Source organism: Lissotriton helveticus, chromosome 3_2, assembly GCF_964261635.1.
Source record: "Lissotriton helveticus chromosome 3_2, aLisHel1.1, whole genome shotgun sequence".
Classification (NCBI taxonomy): Eukaryota; Metazoa; Chordata; class Amphibia; order Caudata; family Salamandridae; genus Lissotriton; species Lissotriton helveticus.
The window spans coordinates 128397723-128420665 of record NC_136062.1 but is presented as its reverse complement, the minus strand read 5'-3'; the positions used below and the strand labels follow the sequence as shown (position 1 = coordinate 128420665).

The following is a 22943-nucleotide window of genomic DNA, read 5'->3' as shown; positions in this document are numbered from 1 at the left end:
AACCATGCTGGTATCTACAAATACTTGGACCCAAGGTGGGAATCAAAGATGGATATGAAAGTTATGTGTGCATACAGACTAATAGGGATGGATTTGTATGCTGAAAATAGGAAGTTTAAAAGCAAGTCATTGTCTTTTTCTCCCAATGAGTAACTTGATCCCAGCACACCCTTACACGCAAACATGGAACACCTCTTCATAATATGAGCGACAACCCCGAAGACACTTGGAGACATTCACAGCAGACCTAGGAAGAAGAGCTGTGTTAAATAAGAACTAGCGATGTAAGGGGTCTTGCACAAGAAGCCTGTAATGTCTGAGAAGTTGCACAGAGCTTACGATTGTTTGGGGGTAGTGGGCATTACACAAAGAGCCATGGCTCGAGAAGAATAATTTAGAGGTTAGATGAGGAGTTAGTGAGGGAAATAATTAAACGAGACGTATGACAGAGGATTTGCATAGAGAGGAAAAAAAGGTAGGGGTACGTATGAGGGTTCTGGTGGAATAGTGAAGAAGTTACACTTGGAGCTGGAGACAAGCATGAGTTGAGGGTTAGGCTGAGCTAAACAAAATGTACGTTTTAGACCTAAATGGGGTGTGTTAGGCAGAGTCGGTACCTTTGTTATTTCTGAACCAAGATAACAGTCGTAGCAGCCCTTAACATAAATGCACCCTTGCTTTGTTATTTGTCTGCTATTCTACTCAATGATTCTCCAGAGATGTTTGCTGTGTTGGCTCTTCCTTATTTTAGTAGCTTTTAAAACTACCTTTGCAAGTAATATCTTTCGAATGGAAGAAAAGTTTGTTTTGCAGGCCTCGGGTGAAAACCTGCACTCTGTGGTCCATATAAAAAGGTGTTGCAAATACAAGGATGTAGTGTTTATAGTGTATTTGAAACACTGGGTAGTGAGAAGGCAAATCCAATGCAAAGGACGGGCTCTGCGACCAAGAGAGTGGTTTGGCGCCTGAAACCAATGCACATCCAAACATGACTGATGTGAGGGAACACCAGGGCTGTAACACTCTAACCTCTCAAAGCAACAAGGAAAGCAGGGTTTTTTCAGACCTTTGAAACTCCATATGCAACTCTGGCTAGTTTCCCATTTTCATTTTTGAGTAACACCTTTCTTAATGCTGTATTAATACGCATGCAACCAGCAAAGTGTACACTTGTAACTATTCACCTTTACCAGTGGTCACCTTTCTAGATTTTTGCCTAGTGCTGGTGCACAATGCACCAGGCTCTTGTGGAGATCTGGCCCGGTGTGTAAATTAGGGCTTGTCAAAGAGTGATGCAAAACTACTAATCCCCAATTTATTTAACCACAATGTTGTAATCTTGGACAATTGTTCATTAGATAAAACCTAACCCATTGTATTTTGCACTATGTAAAATGAATGGATATTTACATAATGAGATTCTATTGTTGATTAACAGCGCAACATTATTGGGTTAATCAGGATGTAAACGGTGTTCCCTCGGAGTCCGTCAGAAACGCTCTATTCCTTATTAGAACTAGCAGGTATTATCCCAACTGATTTCTCATGCCCTCCAACTCTTCAAGAAATCACACTGTCTAAACTTCCACAAAGGCAGGCTTAGCACTACACAGCATTTTACCTACCTCCTTGTGTTTTCCTACTCGTTCACAGGTTTTGGTGTAGTCACAGTTAAAGTAGAATCCATCATTTTGTTTTCTCGTAGTTATGAGTATGGTAAACATTTGGTAAAAAATGCATGCAAGCACCAAGCCCGCAAGGGCCTGGAGAAGGTGTGAGGGGCAAAGAGCTTAATCTAGAATCCTGGTCACGTATGAAAGGCCCACATAAAGAAAGCACCATGGAGAAGGGGCTAATGGGCAGAATTAAGATGAGTCTGCAAGGTCCAGTAGAAGGGCCCGCAATGCAGCAGTGAGATGACCAAGAGAGAAGCAAAGAGTTTAAAATGAGGCGCACTGATAAACATGGCTCTGACAGGCTGCTAAGGGGCCCATTACCACCCTACAGCCTTTAACATGGCAGTGCTGGAAGATTGCTGAATGGCGCCCCGTTGTCATGCTCCATTGTGTGCGACTCCAGATATTTGGAAAAGTCAAGACAGGCTGGGTTGCCTTTTCTGCAGTCACCGTCTTGCAACAAACAGCAGTCCAATATGTGCAACTAAACTATACTCGCCTCTGGGTTTGCATCATCAATTGTAAGCATAGTTTTACCTGGGTGTTGATATCAGGATCCCCGCGGCCAATTACAGTATTGAGTGCAGGTATGATCTTTTAACGAATCACAGACCATCACACACATCAAAAACTATCTGATTGGCTCTGAACCCAGAATGAAAGTGGGCACACAGCCCATAATAGTAATTTCATGTCAAGTTCGGACAACAAAACAGACATTAAAACTTCTTGCCTCTAAATAAAAGCTAGAGGTCTCGGGCGTCAGGCGATGCAAATTCAACATCCCTGAATGAACATTTGTCTAATTGCCTGAAAATGCTGCAGAGTCTGTAGTCGTCACTTGATGGATACTGGACTGATCCACTATAGTATGTATTGGATGTTGATCATCCTGAAGTGTAAATGTACAGTCGTAGGCTGTGTTAAGTTCCTTGACCAATGGATCTAGACCTGTAGCATGCCCTCCAAATAAAGTTTTGGGATGCCGTTAAGTTAAATGTATAATTGCAGAATATGGCTATTTGAAATATATTGTCGCCACAGTTCTGTGCTGTGATGATCGAATGCTCAGATATCTGGTAATTTGATGATTTTTCTGGAACTTTTCACTAATTCATGCTTGTTTCTGCAGTTTGATGGTGCTTGAGTCAAATTGACTCCATTAATTTCTTAAGGCTACAGTCACTGCACCTTTCTTTTAATGCTACTATGAGAAAGTGGATTAATATTTCGGTGAATGGTAGTCTACCACAAGTACCAATGCCACTATTTTTGTTAAGCCCAGTAAAAGTTTCAGTAATTTAAACCTGAGCTCTACCCCTGGCAGCAATGCCACAGGTTAGAAAGGCTTAATTTAAGGTAGTGTGTTAAACATTTAGATGTACCAAAACAGTTAAAAAGTCTAAAACACAACACAATGAAAATTCCACTCCAATTTGTTTTTAAAATAGAGAGTAATTTAAAGAACGAATTGACACCAAATGACAAAAATCCAATAAGGAGAACTGGAGATATGATTTTTTTAAATGTCAAATAAAAATAGTGTCGAAAAGCTTTAACGCTCGCAACGCGGGAAACTGGTGGTGCTAGACTGGGTAAGCGTACAGTTTTATGCCAAATACAGTGGGTTGAATACAGAGGCAGGATTTGTCCAAGACGGAAAATACTTTCATACTTGGAATATTTAAGAGAAGGGAGAGTCTTTATTGGGCAAGGCTGCCAGCTGGATCCTAGATGGGCTCATTGATAACAGATTAATTAAGGAGGCGATCTTGATGAGACCGCTGACGAAGGTGGGGAAAGTTCACAGCGGGAAAAGTCCATTGTTTGCACCCAGTTAATCGCAATGTCGATGGGATGCTGCTCAATTCAAAAAGAACAATTGATGGATAGAATGTTGAACAATGCCAAACATTTTCAATCCACCAGATGCAAACTAGCCTGGCTGATGAGGGGTAAACCCCGAAACCGGTCCCAGGATGCTTGTTTCTGGTCCAGGGAGGGCCTGGCAGTTCGGGGTGGACTGTTCCCATGGGGAGTAGGGTGAAGACTGGTTTGCATATGGCTGGATCTAAATTGGAAGGGCGTGGCGTGCACAAAAACGATGGGTGTATCTCAGCTCTGTGACTGGGGGTGAATGTTTGATTAGTTCACCATTCCGTCCATTATCTGTTATTTTTGTATTTGTCACCCTAAGTGGGAAGGATATGCCCAAACGTGGGTCCTGTGCTCGCTATGCCACCAGATTCAAGCTAGCCTGGCTGATGAGGGGTAAAACCCTGACAACCGTTCCCAGGATGCTTCTTTCTTGTCAAGGGAAGACCTGACCTGGCAGTTCAGGCTGGACTTGTGCCCATGGGAGCAGGGTCAAGACTGATTTGCAAATGGCTAGGTCTAAACTGGGAAGGTGTGGCATGTAATTGTAATTGTTTTTGAGCTTGTAAAGAGCACTGCTACCCGTCCATAGGTCTCCTGGCGCTGTATAACTCTGGGGAACCCGTCCTGGCTTTCCCTGTGGGATGGTCCCTTGCTGGGAGTCCCCAAGGTGGAGCCAGGCATCCCCGGAATTGGTGGGGCCGTTGTGGAGATTAGGCAAGCTAATGCCCAGAGTTGCTGAGTGGAACCCCTGATTAGAGTAAGCACCAAAGCGAGAATTATCAAGTCCGCTGACCAAGGTCCACGACCCTGCCGCGTCGGGAATTGAACCCTGGTCCCGGGTCGACTTCTGCTCTCGTGCCTGCCGCCTCTAACCAGGGAGCCACACTACTCCACTCCACATGCAAAAAAGTGATGGATTTAACCCAGATCTGTGACTGGGGTTGAATGTTTGATTAGTTCAGCATTCCGTCCATAATCTGTTCTTTTTGCAGATGGGATGCTACTTTGCATCGTGATAGGTGGACCTTTCTATCTTTGGACTTAGACTCTTTCCTGTAGTTGAGATTTTCTCAGCGGGGCAAGGCTGTAAGCCAAGGCAGGTTCAACGTTGTCGGATGCCGGTCAGCGTCTGGCCCACTGAAACAGATTTGCTGCTACTGAGAAGAACTTAGCAGAATTTTCAGCAAAGTCAAGCCCACTGGTGATACACCCTCAGCATATTGTCTGGCAGGTTGGACCTGGTCCATGGGACAGTTCTCCAGGTAAAAAGTTAGCAAACAGTTTGTAAATACCAGGCTTTTACGTGTAGGCAAGAGGAGCACACAATGGCACCAGGCAAGGGGTTCAGAGCCACAGGAACAGAAGTTTGGGGGTCAGGACTCACTCCAACAGACACTACCAGCAGTATCCAGGGCAGGTGCAGTTGAAACTGGCCAGCTAGGCTCTTGTTGGAAAGTGGGCATCTTGCAGCCCATCAAGTTCTCTGAATAGATCTCAAGAACAGGGTCAGTCGTCCTTCGGTCTTTCACTGGTTCAGTAGTGTTCTGTAGAGGGTGCCCAGTGGTGCCACATTAATGCTTGGAGCTAGCCTTCTGGGTGAGGCTGACTCCTGGTCCGTCCCTAACAAATAGGCAAAATATTTCCCAGGGATAACCCTACCAACTTTTGCAACAGTTCCTGTGAGCCCTACTACAAACCACCACACAATGCTCCTCTCTATCTAAATCCAGCATGGCAAAATCTTTCTTCATTTGTGTAGAGCTCCTGTGCTCACCCTAGAAGTGTGACCATGGAAATGAGCAATCCCTCCTCTGTTGTCACCTAAAACTGTTCTGGGGCAGTTCCTCTCCCACTTGGATTAGTGCTTGGCTGGCTCGAGGGACAAAAGATGGGACCGGTCCAGGTGTAAGCTACATCTGCCTGTGACAGATACGGCCTCTTTGAAGTTAATTTGGTTCCTGGGCACTGCCCAGATCGTCATCTTCTCAGAGGAACAGAGCACCTCTCCACGCCCTCTCAGAGGAATAGAACACCTCTCCACACCCAAGGCCTTTCTCAGCTCTCTGAGCAAGTTTACACCTTACCAATGAGCTATTCAGCTCCTATGTGACAGTTGGAAGCTCATGCAAATGGCCTTCTAGAGGCTTTAGGCAGATAAAAGGTGACTTTTTAGAAGCAGTTTTTGTAAAATATTTAATACAAATCCAACTTTATGATTGAATTGAGTTTGTAATAAATATTAAAAAAATTCCAAGGACACCTTTTTTAGTTGGGTCCTAGGCAGAGATAACATTATTTAATTTGAATATTATTCCCCTATGGAACATCTAACCCTGCTACAGTTGAACATAGCTTTTATGGCCTTGTCAATGTAAGGGTATGTTTTACATTACACATTTACTTGTCCTACCAACTACCCTTCCTTATTTGGGCATTAAGACCAGATTAGGGATGATTTATTAATATTTAAAAGGAGGCTTTAAGCCTGTCAACAGTGTTTATTTAGACAGGTTGAATGTGTAGTTTATGCCTGCAAATTCAGGCCTGCAGTCATCATGTTTTGCACTGTCTCTATAGTGGTAGCACAATGTGTGCTTCAGTTTACTAGTGTAATTTTATGTACAGGCCCTGGATACGATTCTTATCTTATTCTAGGGACTTACAGGTAAGTTAAATACACCAATTAGAAGCATAGCCAATTTCGATATGTTATCCAGTATTTGGGTGTCTTTCATAGATTCACATGCCTGAATCATTCCCCGTCGTCGAGACGGGAGCCTCCGGTAAATAAAAAAGTAATGTCCTATAGACATACATAGAGAAAATAGGCCCAAGGGTCTCCCCTTAGTGGCCTTTCCTTGTCCTTATGTAAAAAGGACCAAACTCTTACAGTCAGCCAATCAGCTCCGACCTCCCTCTAGGACCTCCCTGGGAGGAGCCCCAGTCCCTCAGATTTTCTACCGCACGGTGTGCTAGGGAGTCTCCAGCTTGAGCTCTGCTCAAGATTCCTTTATAACCATCTAACTTTCTTCAAAAGTGATTCTTCACTCTCAACCCTTCAAGGATTCTTCACTACACTGGTTTGCAGTAAGTGGTTTCTTTCCACAAACTTCTTCCATGTCTGAGTCACAGAAGAAAGCCCTGTTCAGGGCCTGCTCTTCCTGTGGGAAGAAGAGGATCCACGTGGATGATAAGCATGAGCTATGCTTGTACTGCCTTTACCCGGATCATGTCTTGGACAAGTGCAGGATTTGTAGGTCTTTCCCTAAAAAGACTGTGAGAGACAGAGAAGGTCGCCTTCTCATCTGGCTGGACAGGCTGAAGGACAGAGACAATCTAGAATCTTCTGAGGGCAGTGTTTCCAAAAGCTCAGAAGTCTCTCAAAAGAGGCCTAGGGTAACTTCCCCGGGCCCCTCAGACACTCCTCCTAAGAAGGCAAAAAAGTCTTCAGAGGCAAGATCTACGTCATCTTTAGTGTCTGTTCAGGCTGATCAAACCTTCAAAAGGCCTGCTCCATCGTCTACCAGACAGACCCACAGGACAACCTCTGTCACAACCACTGTGTCGACGACATCAGCGTCATCGCCTTCAGCGTTCACGACGACGACTACTTCCTCGACATCATCAGGTAGACCTGTTTCCTCTATTATATTACTGCAATCGTCGTCGACGACGAAGACCCTGTCGACGACGAGAACCACACCATCGACGACGGCATCGTCATTAACGAGCCCACCGTCATCGAAGAACTCACAGGCGTCATCGAAGACGTCGACGACGACGACGAAGACACCGTCGACGGCGGGCTCGCCGTCGACGAAGGTACCGACGACGACAACATCGTCATCAAAGTCGTCGACGACCAAGGTACAGTCGTCCACACAGTCGACGACGACACCGTCGACGACGACACCGTCGACGAAGGCACCGTCGACGAAGGCACCGTCGACGAAGGCACCGTCGACGAAGGTGCCGTCGACGACGCCGACGACGACGGAAGACTCGTCGTCGGAGATGGCATCGGAACCATGGAAAAAATCCAAACTGGTGGAGATGCCGACCCTCATGCTGCCGCCGTCGACGACGCCCTCGACGTCGACAGGAACAAATGCTGCGTCTAGCAAGTCTAGCAAAACGCAAATTACCCCGGAAACCACGTCTCCAAGCAAAGTGGAGATGCAACCACCTCACGACATCTTCCAAAGTGAAGAATCCGAAGAGGATGACCGCATGGGTCAAGCTACCTCTATCTCGGACCTCAACGTCAAGTGCCAAAGCACTGATGAGGAGCAGGAGGAGCAAACTTATCAGGAACACTCCATCCACACTAGTGTCCGCACGGATGTCACCCCCATGATCTGCCTACCGGCGACTCTGGTCAATGACCTGCGGTTCCTTGTACAGGACTACAAACAAAGATTCCCGGATGCGGACAGTGGTCATCAGACACCGGTGGACCATACACCAGCGCCTGCCCCAAAACGATCTCAAACTCTCCCTCAAACCCACCGTGACCAGACCCAGCCTCAGGTGATGGACTCCTCGGACGACGACGAGGAGGAGGAAGAATTGGAGGAAGGAGAGGTCCAGGAAGTCCACTCGGACCACTCGGACCAGGATGGAGATAACGAGTATGTAGCGTCATCCCCGGCTTCACCTGAACCGCGACATGCGGATTCGCCGCCTGTGGACATAGCAGGCTTCCACAAACTTGTGGAACGGGCAGCGAAGAGATTCCATATGGTAGTGGAATCAACGGAAACTGACTGCTTCCTGCACGACTTCAAAGAGCAGACACAAAAGGCAACCAAATCTATTCCAATCATAGAGTTCTTGTGGGAACAGGGCAAGAAATTAATGCTGACACCCGCTTCTGTACCTGCGGTTGTTCCGCGCCTGGACAAGAAATATAAAGCCCCACTTGCAGCGGCGGCTTGCCTCAACGGGCACCCCAAACCTGACTCGGTGGTCACGCAGGCGGCCCAAAAACACTCCCGCAACCCTTCCTCCCCACTGTCCGCTCCTCCGGACAAGGAAGGCAGGAAGCTGGACACGATAGGAAAGAGATTCACGTCCACGTCGGCCATGACCATCAAGGTGGCCAACTCCATTGCCTTGTTGGGGCGCTACAATCGCCAACTCTGGGAGGACATAGCCCCATACCTGAAGGAACTGCCTGATGCCGTAAGGGGGGAGTTCAAGGCTCTCCTGTCGGAAGGTCAATCTTCAGCGGCGGAAATAATTGACTGCGCTATAGATGCAGCCATGACTGGCTTCCGTCAGCTAGCCGGAGCCGCGGTGCTACGCCGTCAAGGATGGCTGAAGGCGACGTCGTTCCGCCAGGAGGTACAATTGAAGGTGCTGGACATGCCCTTCGACGGCCAGCATCTCTTTGGGGACAAGATCGACGAGGCACTGCAAACTATCAAGAAGGACACCGACACTGCAAGGGCACTAGGCACGTTACAGTCACGGAACCAGTCCTTTCGAGGAAACAGATCAAGAGGTCAGTCCTCTTATCGCGGTTCCTACCAGAACCGGTCCTCGTATTCCTCTACCAACAAAAATCAATACCAGCACAAACAACAACAAGCCCGTCAATCTTCATACGGACGATCTACCTTCAGGGGCAGGAATTCCAAAAGGGGCGCCGGCGGACGCCAGTGACCGATTACTCCAGCCAGTCCCACCACCCTCTACATCCTTTCAAATTGGAGGAAAACTGACCCATTTCCTCAACAATTGGCAACATATCACCACGGACCGATGGGTCCTCCAAATTATAAGATCCGGACACTCTCTCGAGTTCACATCCCTCCCTCCCAACACGCCTCCCACAAGACGGACGCACAAACATCTACGGCTACTTACCCTAGAACTCGCTATAATGCTACAAAAAAGAGCAATCGAACGAGTTCCAGCATCCCAGAAGGGAAAGGGGTTTTATTCCCACTTCTTTCTTGTGAGACAGAAAGAGAACAAGTGGAGGCCCATTCTAGACCTTCGGGCACTCAATGCCTTCCTACGGAGCCAATCGTTCAGGATGGTGACGATTCAAGAAATCCTGGGCACTCTCGAACAAGGGGATTTCATGACATCCTTAGATCTCCAGGATGCCTACTACCACATCCCCATCCTCAAGCGTCACAGAAAGTTCCTGCGGTTCGAGGTGGCGGGCCGACATTATCAGTTCAGAGTCCTACCATTCGGCCTCAAGTCCGCGCCGCGGATTTTCACGAAGTGCCTAGCACCGGTGGCGGCTTTTCTGCGTCAGTTGGGTCACCAAGTCTTCCCTTACCTAGACGACTGGCTGGTGAAAGCACCCTCAGCCGAGGGCGCGGCAGCATCCTCCTGCGCCTGCACAAATCTTTTTCAGAGGCTAGGATTAACCATCAATCTCAAAAAATCCTGCATCACCCCTACAACAAGGATCACCTTCCTAGGGGCTATCCTGGACACGGACTGCATGAAGGCCTTTCCCTCGAAGGAGAGGGCGGACAAGATACTGTCTCTGGCCAGGGCTGTGGCGACAAAAACACACGTCAAAGTGCGCACTTACACATCCCTCATGGGAATGATGTCTTCGTGCATACTCCTCATCCCTCACTGCAGACTCAGGATGCGCCCATTGCAGGAAGCTCTCGCGGCCCAATGGACCCAAAGCACTGGCTCTTTCGAGGACATTGTGCAAATCACACCAAAAATGTCCAGAAGCCTAGCTTGGTGGAGGAATCGAAAAAATCTGAATATAGGATTACCGTTTCTCCTTCCGGCGACGCCTCTGGTGATCACCACGGACGCCTCCTTGGAAGGATGGGGCGCTGTTCTACAAGATCTTCGAATCAGCGGCAAGTGGGACTCTCAGGAAAAACTGCTCCATATAAACCTCTTGGAGCTGAGGGCGGTATATCTTGCTCTACAGGCATTCCTGCCACGCATCCAGAACTCCCCAGTGCTCGTCAAAACAGACAACACCACGACGATGCACTACCTCAACAAACAGGGGGGAACGCGTTCGCTCTCTCTATCACGAGAATCGCAGAAAATCTGGAACTGGCTAGTGTTACACGGGATCCCACTCAAGGCGGACTATGTCCCCGGAAAAGACAATACTATCGCGGATGCCCTGAGCAGGCAACGATCCCTCTCCCACGAGTGGGAGCTGAGCGACAACGCCCTGGAACACGTCTTCTCTCAATGGGGAGTCCCAAACATCGACCTGTTTGCCACCAAAGAAAACACCAAATGCCCACACTACGCAAGCTGGCATCCCCAACAAGGGTCTCTGGGAAATGCATTCTCCATCGGATGGTCCAGCGCATTTGCGTACGCCTTTCCTCCGTTTCCAATGATCCCGAGGCTCCTCAGGAAGATGAAGGCGGAGCCATGTACCCTAATCCTGATTGCCCCGTTCTGGCCGAGACAACACTGGTTCTCGGATCTACTTCGACTTTCCATCAGGTCACCGATCCGTCTGAGGCAACACCCGAACCTCTTAACAATGTCCAACGGACAGGTGCAACACCCGAACCTCCAATCGCTCAAGTTGTCGGCCTGGCTCCTGAGCACAGGGAGTTCAGTGGCCTAAATATCCCGCAGGACTGCAGGGATATCCTGTCGAAAGCGAGAGCGGATAGTACAAACAAAACCTACACTCTCAAGTGGAAACGCTTCTGCATGTGGTGTGTGGATCGGGGTCTACGACCACTCTCAGTCACCCCTGAACAAATACTGCCATACCTGCTGCATTTAGCACAGTCAGGCCTGGCACATGCATCCATAAAGGTTCACCTAGCAGCTATCTCCAGATTCACCAGGACTTTCACAGGACCTTCTCTGTGGTCCAGTAGACTTGTCAAACAATTCCTGAAGGGGCTCTACAGATCCTTTCCGAGGCCTCGGAAAGTCCCTCCAACGTGGCAACTGAATCTGGTGCTCAACCAACTCATGAAAAGTCCGTTTGAACCCATCCATCGAGCATCCATCAAACACATCTCCTGGAAAACAGCACTCTTGCTCGCTCTAACATCAGCCAGGAGAGTTAGCGAGCTGCAAGCTTTGTCCATTCAGGAACCATATATGCAATTCAGACAAGACAGGGTAGTACTGAGACCAAACCCTAAATTCATACCTAAAGTCCCTTCGGACTTTCATCTCAACGAGCCAATTGTCCTCAGGTCCTTCTTTGCAAATCCGTCCACAACAGCGGAAAGAGCGCTGCATTCTCTGGACCTTCAGAGGTGCCTAAAATTCTACCTGGACAAAACTAAGGCTCTCAGGAAATCTTCACAGCTGTTTGTGGCATACAGCAGACCAAGAGTGGGCCTGCCTCTCACGAAGCAAAGCATCTCCAGGTGGATCTCCTCAGCGATTGCATTCTGCCACGACAAGGCCGGACGGCCTTTAACTGAGCATGTTACTGCTCACTCCACCAGGGCGATGTCCACGTCCGCAGCACTATTCGCTGGGGTACCAATCTTGGACATTTGCAGAGCGGCGACTTGGAAGTCACCGCACACTTTCTCCAGACATTACTGCCTGGATATCGAACTTCAGAAGGATGCGGCAGTGGGCCAGGCAGTGCTTCGCCATCTCTTTCAGTGATGTGAGCCTTCCTACAACCCGCCATCCAGGTATGCACGTTCCTTGCTATTGTGATGTTACTGTTATGCTGTCCACATGTTGTATGACGACACATGCATTGTCTACTGTGACTACAGAGCATTTCCATCACGCAGGTGCATATCTGATTGCTAGCTATTCTGATTCAGGCATGTGAATCTATGAAAGACACCCAAATACTGGATAAGAAATGCGTTACTTACCTGTAACAGCAGTTATCCAGTATTGGTGTCTTTCATAGATTCACATGCAACCCTCCCGCCTCCCCTGGAAGGTCTCACATCCCTCTCTAACAATATTACGCCAACCTAGTTGGGTGCGTACGAAAATCTGAGGGACTGGGGCTCCTCCCAGGGAGGTCCTAGAGGGAGGTCGGAGCTGATTGGCTGACTGTAAGAGTTTGGTCCTTTTTACATAAGGACAAGGAAAGGCCACTAAGGGGAGACCCTTGGGCCTATTTTCTCTATGTATGTCTATAGGACATTACTTTTTTATTTACCGGAGGCTCCCGTCTCGACGACGGGGAATGATTCAGGCATGTGAATCTATGAAAGACACCAATACTGGATAACTGCTGTTACAGGTAAGTAACGCATTTCTTGTAGGGATCAGAGCACCTGCACTGGTCAGCAATTACACAGTGTGCAAAAAACAGTAATAACATTTAGCATAAAGTAGGGGTGACCACACAAAAAGTGGCATTTTCCTGCAGGCACATTAACCTATATTTTCAATATAATCTTGCAGAATCTGAATTAATAGAAGTTTCTGAAGTGCTGGATTTGCTCCCAGCTCCTGAGCTTAAAACCTTGGCTAAGACCTTTCATCTGGATAACATAAATGGTCAAAAGCAGCAGCTAATTGAAAGTTTTCTACGACTTGCAAAGCAACGATCGATCTTCAGCTTTGGCCAGCACCAGTCTGGCATTGGAGGAGTTATCCTAAAAAGGTACATTTTCATTGTGAACGGTTTGGAAGAACAATATTAAAGTTGGCATGATGGTATTAATATTTTGCTATTGATCTACATCTGTTGTTCTCCCCTTGAGAAGTTGTATTTATTTGTTATCAGTGTTTAAAGCATCACAGTCAAATGATGGCAAAGCGCTTTATGTCGTAGCAGTTTCCTTCATTGGAAAATATAATATTTTACAGGAAGACATCTATTAAAATAATATCAAATGTGTGTAAGCGTTTACAAATACAGTTGCCCTTTCAACTGTAGCAAAGAGAAGGTGGTCATCTTATAGTTTTTTTATAATCATTATACATTACAGTTTTATCAATATACTCCTCGCACAGCTGCTCCAAATATCAGCAGTGGAATAAAATGGAATCATATATTCGTTTTTTTTGCTTTGTGGCACACAGTAACAAATAAAAAAGGGGACTTCAATACATTTCAATGCCTTTATTCTCCTATTGCATGCACAATTTACTTTCATTAACATACATTGCCTCATAACTATGACATCATCATGTTGCCTTCACCCCTGTCTACCACTATTATTATTTTATATCTACACATCTCATATTCTGATTGTTCTTGCTTTAATCCGACCTCAAGGGGAGTCTGCTGCTATTTTTTCTTTTACAGTGGCCTACAATCTGGTTCCTCTAACACATTTTCCTATTGCTCTTTCATTTGTCCTTACAGCCGCCATCCTTAGTTCCTCAGTCAAGGTCCATTTTAAATGCATTTGTAGAATACTTTTCCAAAGCTTCCTCTGCTGGGCACCTGGGGAGGAACCAGCGAATAGCTATGCATCATTTTGGTATCAGCAATTTCAGTGCTGTGCACTTATGTTGAATTCCTAACTCTTTAGGTTTTGGTGTATTACCTAATGAACAGCGTTCAGTCGTTACCCTTATTGTTAACTATTTCCAATATGTACTCGGGGCTCTACAGGTCTGTCATCTATATCTATATCTATATATATATATATATTCACTGAAAAAACCATAGGTTATAGACCATATATAGTTAGGAATTAGCATTTACAAAACCTTGAAAATTCACTGAAAAAACCATAGGTTATAGACCATATATAGTTAGGAATTAGCATTTAAAAAACCTTATTTTACTCACACAAAACCATTGAAATTCCATATATAGTTAGTTGCACTAACTATATATCGCGCACCTGCAATCCACTGCTGATGATGTCACATATTACATCATTCATGACATGGTCAGTGACATCACTGATGACATCACTGATGACATCTCAAATGACATCACTGATGACATCACTGATGACATCTCATTTGACATCAATGACCACATCACTGATGATATCATTCATGTGACAATACAATGCATCTCCTCACATTTTAATATAACCTCTGTTTCACCCAGTGTTAAATACAGAATATAATTTTTGAAACCATTGACACACCAATACTAGTTACTACATACGCACTCACTGATTCCTACGTCTACACACACCTTCACTCATTCACCCATACTATCATTCATACATACAATCACTCATCTTTACAACACTATCATATGCACTCATACACCTATACAGACACTCACAGTCTGCCACTCATCCATGGAGTTACTCACACACCTAGTCAGTCCTGTAAAGAATCAATGACACTTCCATTTTCTTGTCTATACAGTTAAACATAGAGCACCTTACATTTTCAAACATATACTAACACATACTTACCTTGTTATACAATCATTGATACAAGTACACATTGATCTGCACAGAGTCACACACCTCCCAGCCAGCCACACACACACTCAGTCTCCCATACAAATACTTGGACAATCAATCAGTAACCCATATAGTTAATCATATAGCTACTGATCAAAACATGCAGCAGTTTACAGAACAACAGACATAATGATGCACAAATTAAGACACTTTAGTCACTAACCCATGCACTCAGTGAGACACATTTAATCACTCACTCATGCATTCAGTCATGCACCTACTAAATCCTTTGTCCAGACACTTATACTTCCACTCATTCTTCAATATGTAAGACACATTTTAACTTTACAGAAACATACAGTCACTGGATGTTGTCATCAGTGATGTCATCAGTGATGTCATTTGAGATGTCATCAGTGATGTCATCAGTGATGTCACTGACCATGTCATGAATGATGTAATATGTGACATCATCAGCAGTGGATTGCAGGTGCGCGATATATAGTTAGTGCAACTAACTATATATGGAATTTCAATGGTTTTGTGTGAGTAAAATAAGGTTTTTTAAATGCTAATTCCTAACTATATATGGTCTATAACCTATGGTTTTTTCAGTGAATTTTCAAGGTTTTGTAAATGCTAATTCCTAACTATATATGGTCTATAACCTATGGTTTTTTCAGTGAATTTCAATGGTTTTTTAATAGCAAATATCATAAGCTGTCGAATGTCAAGTACGTGGTAAGTGAAAACATTTTCGTGTTTATGCACACTGATCTGCTTTGAATGGTGCCCCCCCCCCCTCATTTCTATTAGGAGTACTCTCTCTTTGCAGATAGTGAAAGGTAGTTAACGCAGGTCTTTGCCCCCATTGTAATCCGTCGTGCCTGCTTCTCTCTCCATTTGATTCATTGTTATCCAAGTATTTACTGTTTTAGAATTAGTTCTCTTTGGTTCATTCTCTATTTACAAACAAACACAGAGTCGCAATACTCTGTTTAGTCTTTGCAGATAACGAAAAATCGTGTAAAAAAAAAAGAAAAGGAATCGAGCAAAATCAGTAGGCCACTAATGGGATCTCTTTTTGACCTCGCTAAAATAGAAACATTAGGAACAACCCCTCATGACAAATACAAAACTAGTGAGATGAACTGAACTCCACACAATGATGGCTGCAAAACAGCTCTGCTCCGCCACCCACCCCGCCCAAAATAACGATAAAGAACGGCTGCCATGATTGGTTGCGGAATGACCACGACGGAGCTACGAAATGGTGCTGCTCTCATGCTAACCCCAGCTTCAGTCTGAAACATCCAGAAACACTGTAGACTACCAATTCGATCAGTTCCGGTAGCGCCCCAATGTAACCCGGTAGAGAAGAACTAGCCCTCCCCTCTTTGACTGATGGTTCTTGTTGCCTGTCCCTTCTGTTGTCATTTAACAGAACTATTTAGCCTGCTGAAAGGGGTTGTGTTCCGACCGCTGGTTGGTGGAGACATTTTGACTATATTCTGTACCTGCGTTGTCGCGTAATGCGTCATATGACGCGCCGCGTTAGCGCATCCGGAAGTCATCCGGGGCCCGCAGCGCGTAACGTAAGCATAACAAGTCATGTGACTTGTTAATAAAACTTTTCATTGGTTCATTTTACTTTTCTTATTGTAATGATGAAAGGCTTGATCATATGACCTAAAAATTACGCTTTTCATTACTTCCGAACATTATTTTTTCTTAAATATATGTTATAATGTTCCAGGCTAATGTACTTTCCCGGAAATTTTACAACTGTCCTGCAAGTAAAATATATTCTTTTTTCGAGAAAAAGAGCGTTTCTTCGTCCCATGACGGAGCCGTTGAGCAAAAGAGGGTCGACCTGCTGTCTTAGTCGCCGATACGCCTGAATATGAGATTCTTATCGATCACTTTATGTTGCAGGAATAGAAAACACAACAGCCCTTGACCATTTATCTTTACTGCGTTCCTTCGTATTATACCTTTTACCCTTCATGTAATTGGTCTGCTTTATTTCACTTGCCTTTTAATGATTCTAAAACAGTGACTATTATTAAAAACTTTACCAATGTATATACTACTACCATGTTTTCTTTTAAAAACCTTTATTGTGAAAATTTCATTATACAAATACGAGCCTATAACCACGTGGGCCGGCCACGGAGCAAACTGTAATCGTATATGATAAATAGACATTTACACTGTAGAGGAACGTAACGGGCGGGCCATTAGGTTGCAAGAACTAAGGTGTCTAACAGTTACGGAATCGGTGGACGTACATTTTATAATTAAAATACGACAGGGCCAGTTACAATAAAATTATCTAGATATACATTTGCGGGCAAGTACCATGGGTGACGTTAATTCGAACTTTCAACAGTACAGTAATCAATAACACATCAGAACTTAATATCAATAGGGATGTCGAAATATTCAATCAATTCTCGTCCCCGCCCGCCATGTGCTTCAAAACTGCATACGTATCTCGTGATTTCAAGGTTCTGCAACCAGTACACAACAAGGAGTTACGAGTCCCATTTATTCTGGCGCCATTTTGGGCGAGGACGGGCAGGTCCAGGATATAGTCAAAATGTCTCTACCAACCATCGACTATGATGATGTTCATATGCTGTATTTATTAGAGTAACACTCAGATGTCCACATGAAATAAATTTGCCACAATCTAAACATGTCATTTTAATCTTTCCAAATTTCTTCTAAATATTTGGGACCGTTTCCCTTGCCTCTGAAGCTCTCAGTGCCACTTCTTTGATGAATGTACTAGCAGGTCAGGGGTTCTCCTCCAAATCTCTCTTTTATGCAGCACTATAATTAATTGTTGCCACCTCTCCATATGACGATGCATGGTATAGTTACCACAACTATATTTTTTTTCGGTTCCTCTAGAGAGTTCATCGTGGCAGATGAAGCGTGTAACGTACCGGGCATTTACCTTTTTTTGCATGTACAGGAAAGGAAAAAAAAATCGAGCGTCCGAGTTCTAAGGTGTCCCAGGGCCATTTTAGTGGACCAGGCCCAAATCCAAAGAACAGGCCGCCATTTTGAGAGTCCTGTTGCAGCCGCCTGTCGCTGTAGCATCAAGAGCAGCCGAAACTCAGCTGAATGGCAACTGAAACGGTAAAGGGGCGCCCCACTACAGCAGACGAGCCAGGCCCAAATCCAAAGAACTGCTGTCTCACAAGCTAATGGGGCGACCCACGCCGAGTTTCAGCATTGTAGGATGACCACACAAGTACAGCAACTTGCTAGACATCACCTCGGTGCCATCCGGATCTCGGCGCCCCACTGCAGATGAAGTGCCTCTCAACTATGAAACCACCACGGTGACATCCGGATCTTGGCGCGTTGTGCTGCCTTCGGCCTATTCGCACATCGGTCCGCTACTGACGCCATCTCACAGGCTAATGGGGCGACCCACGCCGAGTTTCAGCATTGTAGGATGACCACACCAGTACAGCAACTTGCTAGACATCACCTCGGTGCCATCCGGATCTCGGCGCCCCACTGCAGATGAAGTGCCTCTCAACTATGAAACCACCACGGTGACATCCGGATCTTGGCGCGTTGTGCTGCCTTCGGCCTATTCGCACATCGGTCCGCTACTGACGCCATCTCACAGGCTAATGGGGCGACCCACGCCGAGTTTCAGCATTGTAGGATGACCACACCAGTACAGCAACTTGCTAGACATCACCTCGGTGCCATCCGGATCTCGGCGCCCCACTGCAGATGAAGTGCCTCTCAACTATGAAACCACCACGGTGACATCCGGATCTTGGCGCGTTGTGCTGCCTTCGGCCTATTCGCACATCGGTCCGCTACTGACGCCATCTCACAGGCTAATGGGGTGACCCACGCCGAGTTTCAGCATTGTAGGATGACCACACCAACTTGCTAGACATCACCTCAGTGCCATCCGAATCTTGGCATCTCAACGCCTAGTGGTATCTTCCATACAAAAAATATTGTTACGCTGCCTTTGGCCCCATTCGCACATCAGTCCGCAACTTAGACATCACCTCGGTGCCATCCGGATCTTGGCATCTCAGCGCCTTGTGGTGTCAGTCAGAAAATATTGTTGTGCTGCCTTCGGCCTATTCGCACATCGGTCCGCTACTGACGCCATCTCACAGGCCAACGGGGCGCCCCACGCCGACTTTCAGCATTGTAGGATGGCCACACCAGTACCACAACTTGCAAGACACCACCTCGGTGCCATCCGGATCTTGGCATCTCAGCGCCTTGTGGTCTCTTCTACACCGGAAATATAGTAGAAAATATTGTTGCGCTGCCTTTGGCCCCATTCACACATCAGTCCGCTACTGACACCATCTCACAGGCCAACGGGGCGCCCCACGCCGACTTTCAACATTGTAGGATGGCCACAGAAGTGCGACAACTTACTAGACACCACCTCGGTGCCATCCGGATCTTGGCGCGTTGTGCTGCCTTCGGCCTATTCGCACATCGGTCCGCTACTGACGCAAACTCACAGGCCAACGGGGCGCCCCACGCCGACTTTCAGCATTGTAGGATGGCCACACCAGTGCGGCAACTTCCTACACACCACCTCGGTGCCATCCGGATCTTGGCGCGTAGTGAAGCTGCAGCAGCTGCAAATAAGCTTCAGACAGTGTTACAACCGCTGCTCAGAACTCTCAACTATGACACCACCTCGATGCCATCCGGATCTTGGCGCGTTGTATTGCCTTCGGCCTATTCGCACATCGGTCCGCTACTGACGCCGCCTCACGTGCCAACGTATTTTCTCCGCATTTTATACCCTATGCCGCATAACAGGTCATGTGACTTGTTTATAAAACTTTTCATTGGTTCATTTTACTTTTGGTTTCCTAATGATGGAAGGCTTGATCATATGACCTAAAAACAACACTTTTCATTGGATGAAAACTTTTTTTTTCCCCCAAACGATGAAAGCCCCACCTTGTTTCTGGATGTTTCAGACTGAAGCTGGCGTCACCATGAGAGCACCACCATCTCGTAGCTCCGTCGTGGTCATTCCGCGAGCAATCATGGCAGCCGCTCCCCACCAGAAGCCTGCAGGAGTCGGGGCCCCCAAAACTTTTGATGAATTCTCAAGGCGGAGGGGACGCTTTCGAGAATGGGGTCCAAGACCTAGCAGACAAGCGTCCGATTTCCAAGGTGTCCCAGGGCCATTTCAGTGGACCAGGCCCAAAAAGGAAACAGCCTGCCGCCATTTTGAGAGTCCTGTGACAGCCGCCTATCGCTGCACCGCAAGAGTGGGCGCAACTCAGCTGAATGGCGGATTTTGACACAGTGGACCAAAAGCGGACGGAATGGCAACTGAAACGGTAAAGGGGCGCCCCACTACAACAGACGAGACTCCACCTGGAGAGGCCCGTTCACGCCGCCTCCCCCGGGGCGCTCCACGCCGTTATTCGGAGCAGCATTGTAGGATACCAAAACCAGTGCGGCAACTTACTGGACATCACCTTGGTGCCATCGTTCTGCTGCCTTGGAACTATTCGCACAACAGTTTGCTACTGATGACCCACCCCCCGCGACGCCCCACGCCGTTATTTGCTGGGTGGCAACTTACTAGACATCACTTTTGTGTCATCTAGATTTCGGCGCGTTCTGCTGCCTTGGAACTATTCGCACAACAGTTTGCTACTGATCACCCACCCCCCGCGACGCCCCACGCCGGAAATCTGGACGTTGTGCTGCGTTGGGACTATTCGCACAGCCGACCGCTACTTCGTTGTTTTTCTCTAAAAATGTTTATATGTTATTACTATTTTTGTTTTCTTGTATATATTTATAAATTATTAAAGTTTTATAATCTTACTACTTTGTCGGAGTGCTATATATTTTTAATGTGACACATAATTGTAAAAACTTTGATGTACAAAGAGTCATCCCTGGAATCTTCCGCTTCACGCTCGGTCCCCTCCCCAATCACAATACAGAATGGTTTTCAGATAATAGCAACGCTTCTGCTGTGACGGATCTCATCGAGTGTGGGCCTTGATCTACTATAACTCCTTTGAAGACGGGTGATTCTTTACAGCTGTGGCCATAAACTACATCTGCAGGGCTAGCTGATAGCCTAGGACCGGCCTGGACAATCGGACACAGAGGAAAAGGAGTGTCAGAGGGTGCGGTAGTGAATAGGGCGAAAGGGAGGTGTCGGGCGGGCACAGGGTGTGATTCTCAGGGAAGAACAGCGCAGATGGGGGGAGGTTTATTACCCATGCATAAAACAGAGAGCGGGGGTGACCACTGCCTGGGGGAGATGCTTGCGAGGGTGGGGAGCCATGCTAAGGATCGACAGCGTTCACAGAGTGGATCTGGTCAAGGCATCTAAAATGGCTGCCGTGCACGACAAAAGTGTGGCATTTGAAAAAAGACAAGATGGCGCACACAATGTTTTTCAACAATTCCTGATTTCCTTCGAATCGAACGTTAACAGACGTTGGGGCATATTACCAAAGTTAAGCGATATTTATCCCTAACGATGCATTGCAAAGATTTTTTTACCGTCAGAAATTATCGCAGATAAACCTTGCTATTATCAAGGTTTATCGCAAATACGATAAAAAACGAGCGCAATGCATTAATGTCGCTGAAAACTCCGCGATATTCATGCATTACCGAGCTAATGCTCTTAGCCATGTTATCCACCTCCCATTGGATAACATGGCTAAGAACTGCTCAGGGCAGCTGTTACTTTTTGGAGATATTCGCGCTTATCTCGAATATTTCCAAAAGTTGATAATAGGAGATAGCGATGTTAGCGACTGTTTCCAGTCGCTAACATCTTGGCATGCCCACTTTGCATGTCATTAGTGATAAATATCACTCACATGCAAAGTGGGACCCAAGATGGTCGCTATCTCCTACTAGCCGTCGCTAACTGGTGTTAGCAACAGCTAGGTAATACACATATAATTTTATCTCCGCGAAGCGGAGCGCTGTTACAGATATATATCTTGTTTTTGAACGTTAATTTCTCAAAATGCACTGAAGCACATATATTGAGACATAGCAAAGGCACATCGGGCTACCAGTCCCTAATATTTTACCAAGTTTCGTGCAAATCCATTCAGCCGTTCGATTATTATTATTATTATTTTTTTTTGCCCCGCGGGGCCCTTTTAAAACCTCCACATCAAACCTAGGGGGTCAGCGAGGATCTACTATGCCCCCTTATGGTCATCAGCCGTTCGATTATTATTATTATTTTTTTTTTTGCCCCGCGGGGCCCTTTTAAAACCTCCACATCAAACCTAGGGGGTCAGCGAGGATCTACTATGCCCCCTTATGGTCATTTGCCCCTTCGCTTTGGCCTCCTCTTGTCTCTCGATCCTACCGAGAGACAAGATGGCGGCCGCTACGTACTGTTTGGAATGTTTACAGACACCGGAGAGCCAATCAGCTTCGCTTCGCAAAGCTCCGTAACGCGAAAAGTACGCGAAGCGGTGCGCTGTTACAGATATATATCTTTTTTTGAACGTTAATTTCTCAAAATCCACTGAAGCACATATATTGAGACCTAGCAAAGGCACATCGGGCTACCAGTCCCTACAATTTTGCCAAGTTTCGTGCAAATCCATTCAGCCGTTCGATTATTATTATTATTATTTTTTTTTGCCCCGCGGGGCCCTTTTAAAACCTCCACATCAAACCTAGGGGGTCAGCGAGGATCTACTATGCCCCCTTATAGTTATTTCCCCCTTTGTTTTGACCTCCTCTTGTCTCTCGATCCTACCGAGAGACAAGATGGCGGCCGCTACGGACTGTTTGGAATGTTGACAGACGCCGGAGAACCAATCAGCTTCGCTTCACAAAGCTCCGTTGCGCGAAAAGTCCGCGAACCAGAGCGCTAACCGGTCCGCTGTTACAGATATATATCTTTTTTTAAACGTTAATTTCTCAAAATCCACTGGAGCACATATATTGAGACCTACAAAAGGCACATCGGGCTACCAGTCCCTACAATTTTGCCAAGTTTCGTGCAAATCCATTCAGCCGTTCGGGCTAAAAGTGAGGCCAACCGCCCTATGGAAAACTCAATGTTAAA

At 46.3% G+C, this 22943-nt stretch overlaps 1 protein-coding gene across 1 annotated transcript in view; it reads left to right on the top strand.

Annotated features, from left to right (window-relative positions):
- Nucleotides 1-22943, top strand: part of FAN1 (FANCD2 and FANCI associated nuclease 1) — a 234852-nt gene that overhangs the window by 53701 nt on the left and 158208 nt on the right. Inside the window, exon 4 of the mRNA XM_078684916.1 lies at nt 12924-13125. Within this exon, the coding sequence (XP_078541042.1) occupies nt 12924-13125 (202 nt within the window). The remainder of the gene's footprint in view (nt 1-12923; nt 13126-22943) is intronic.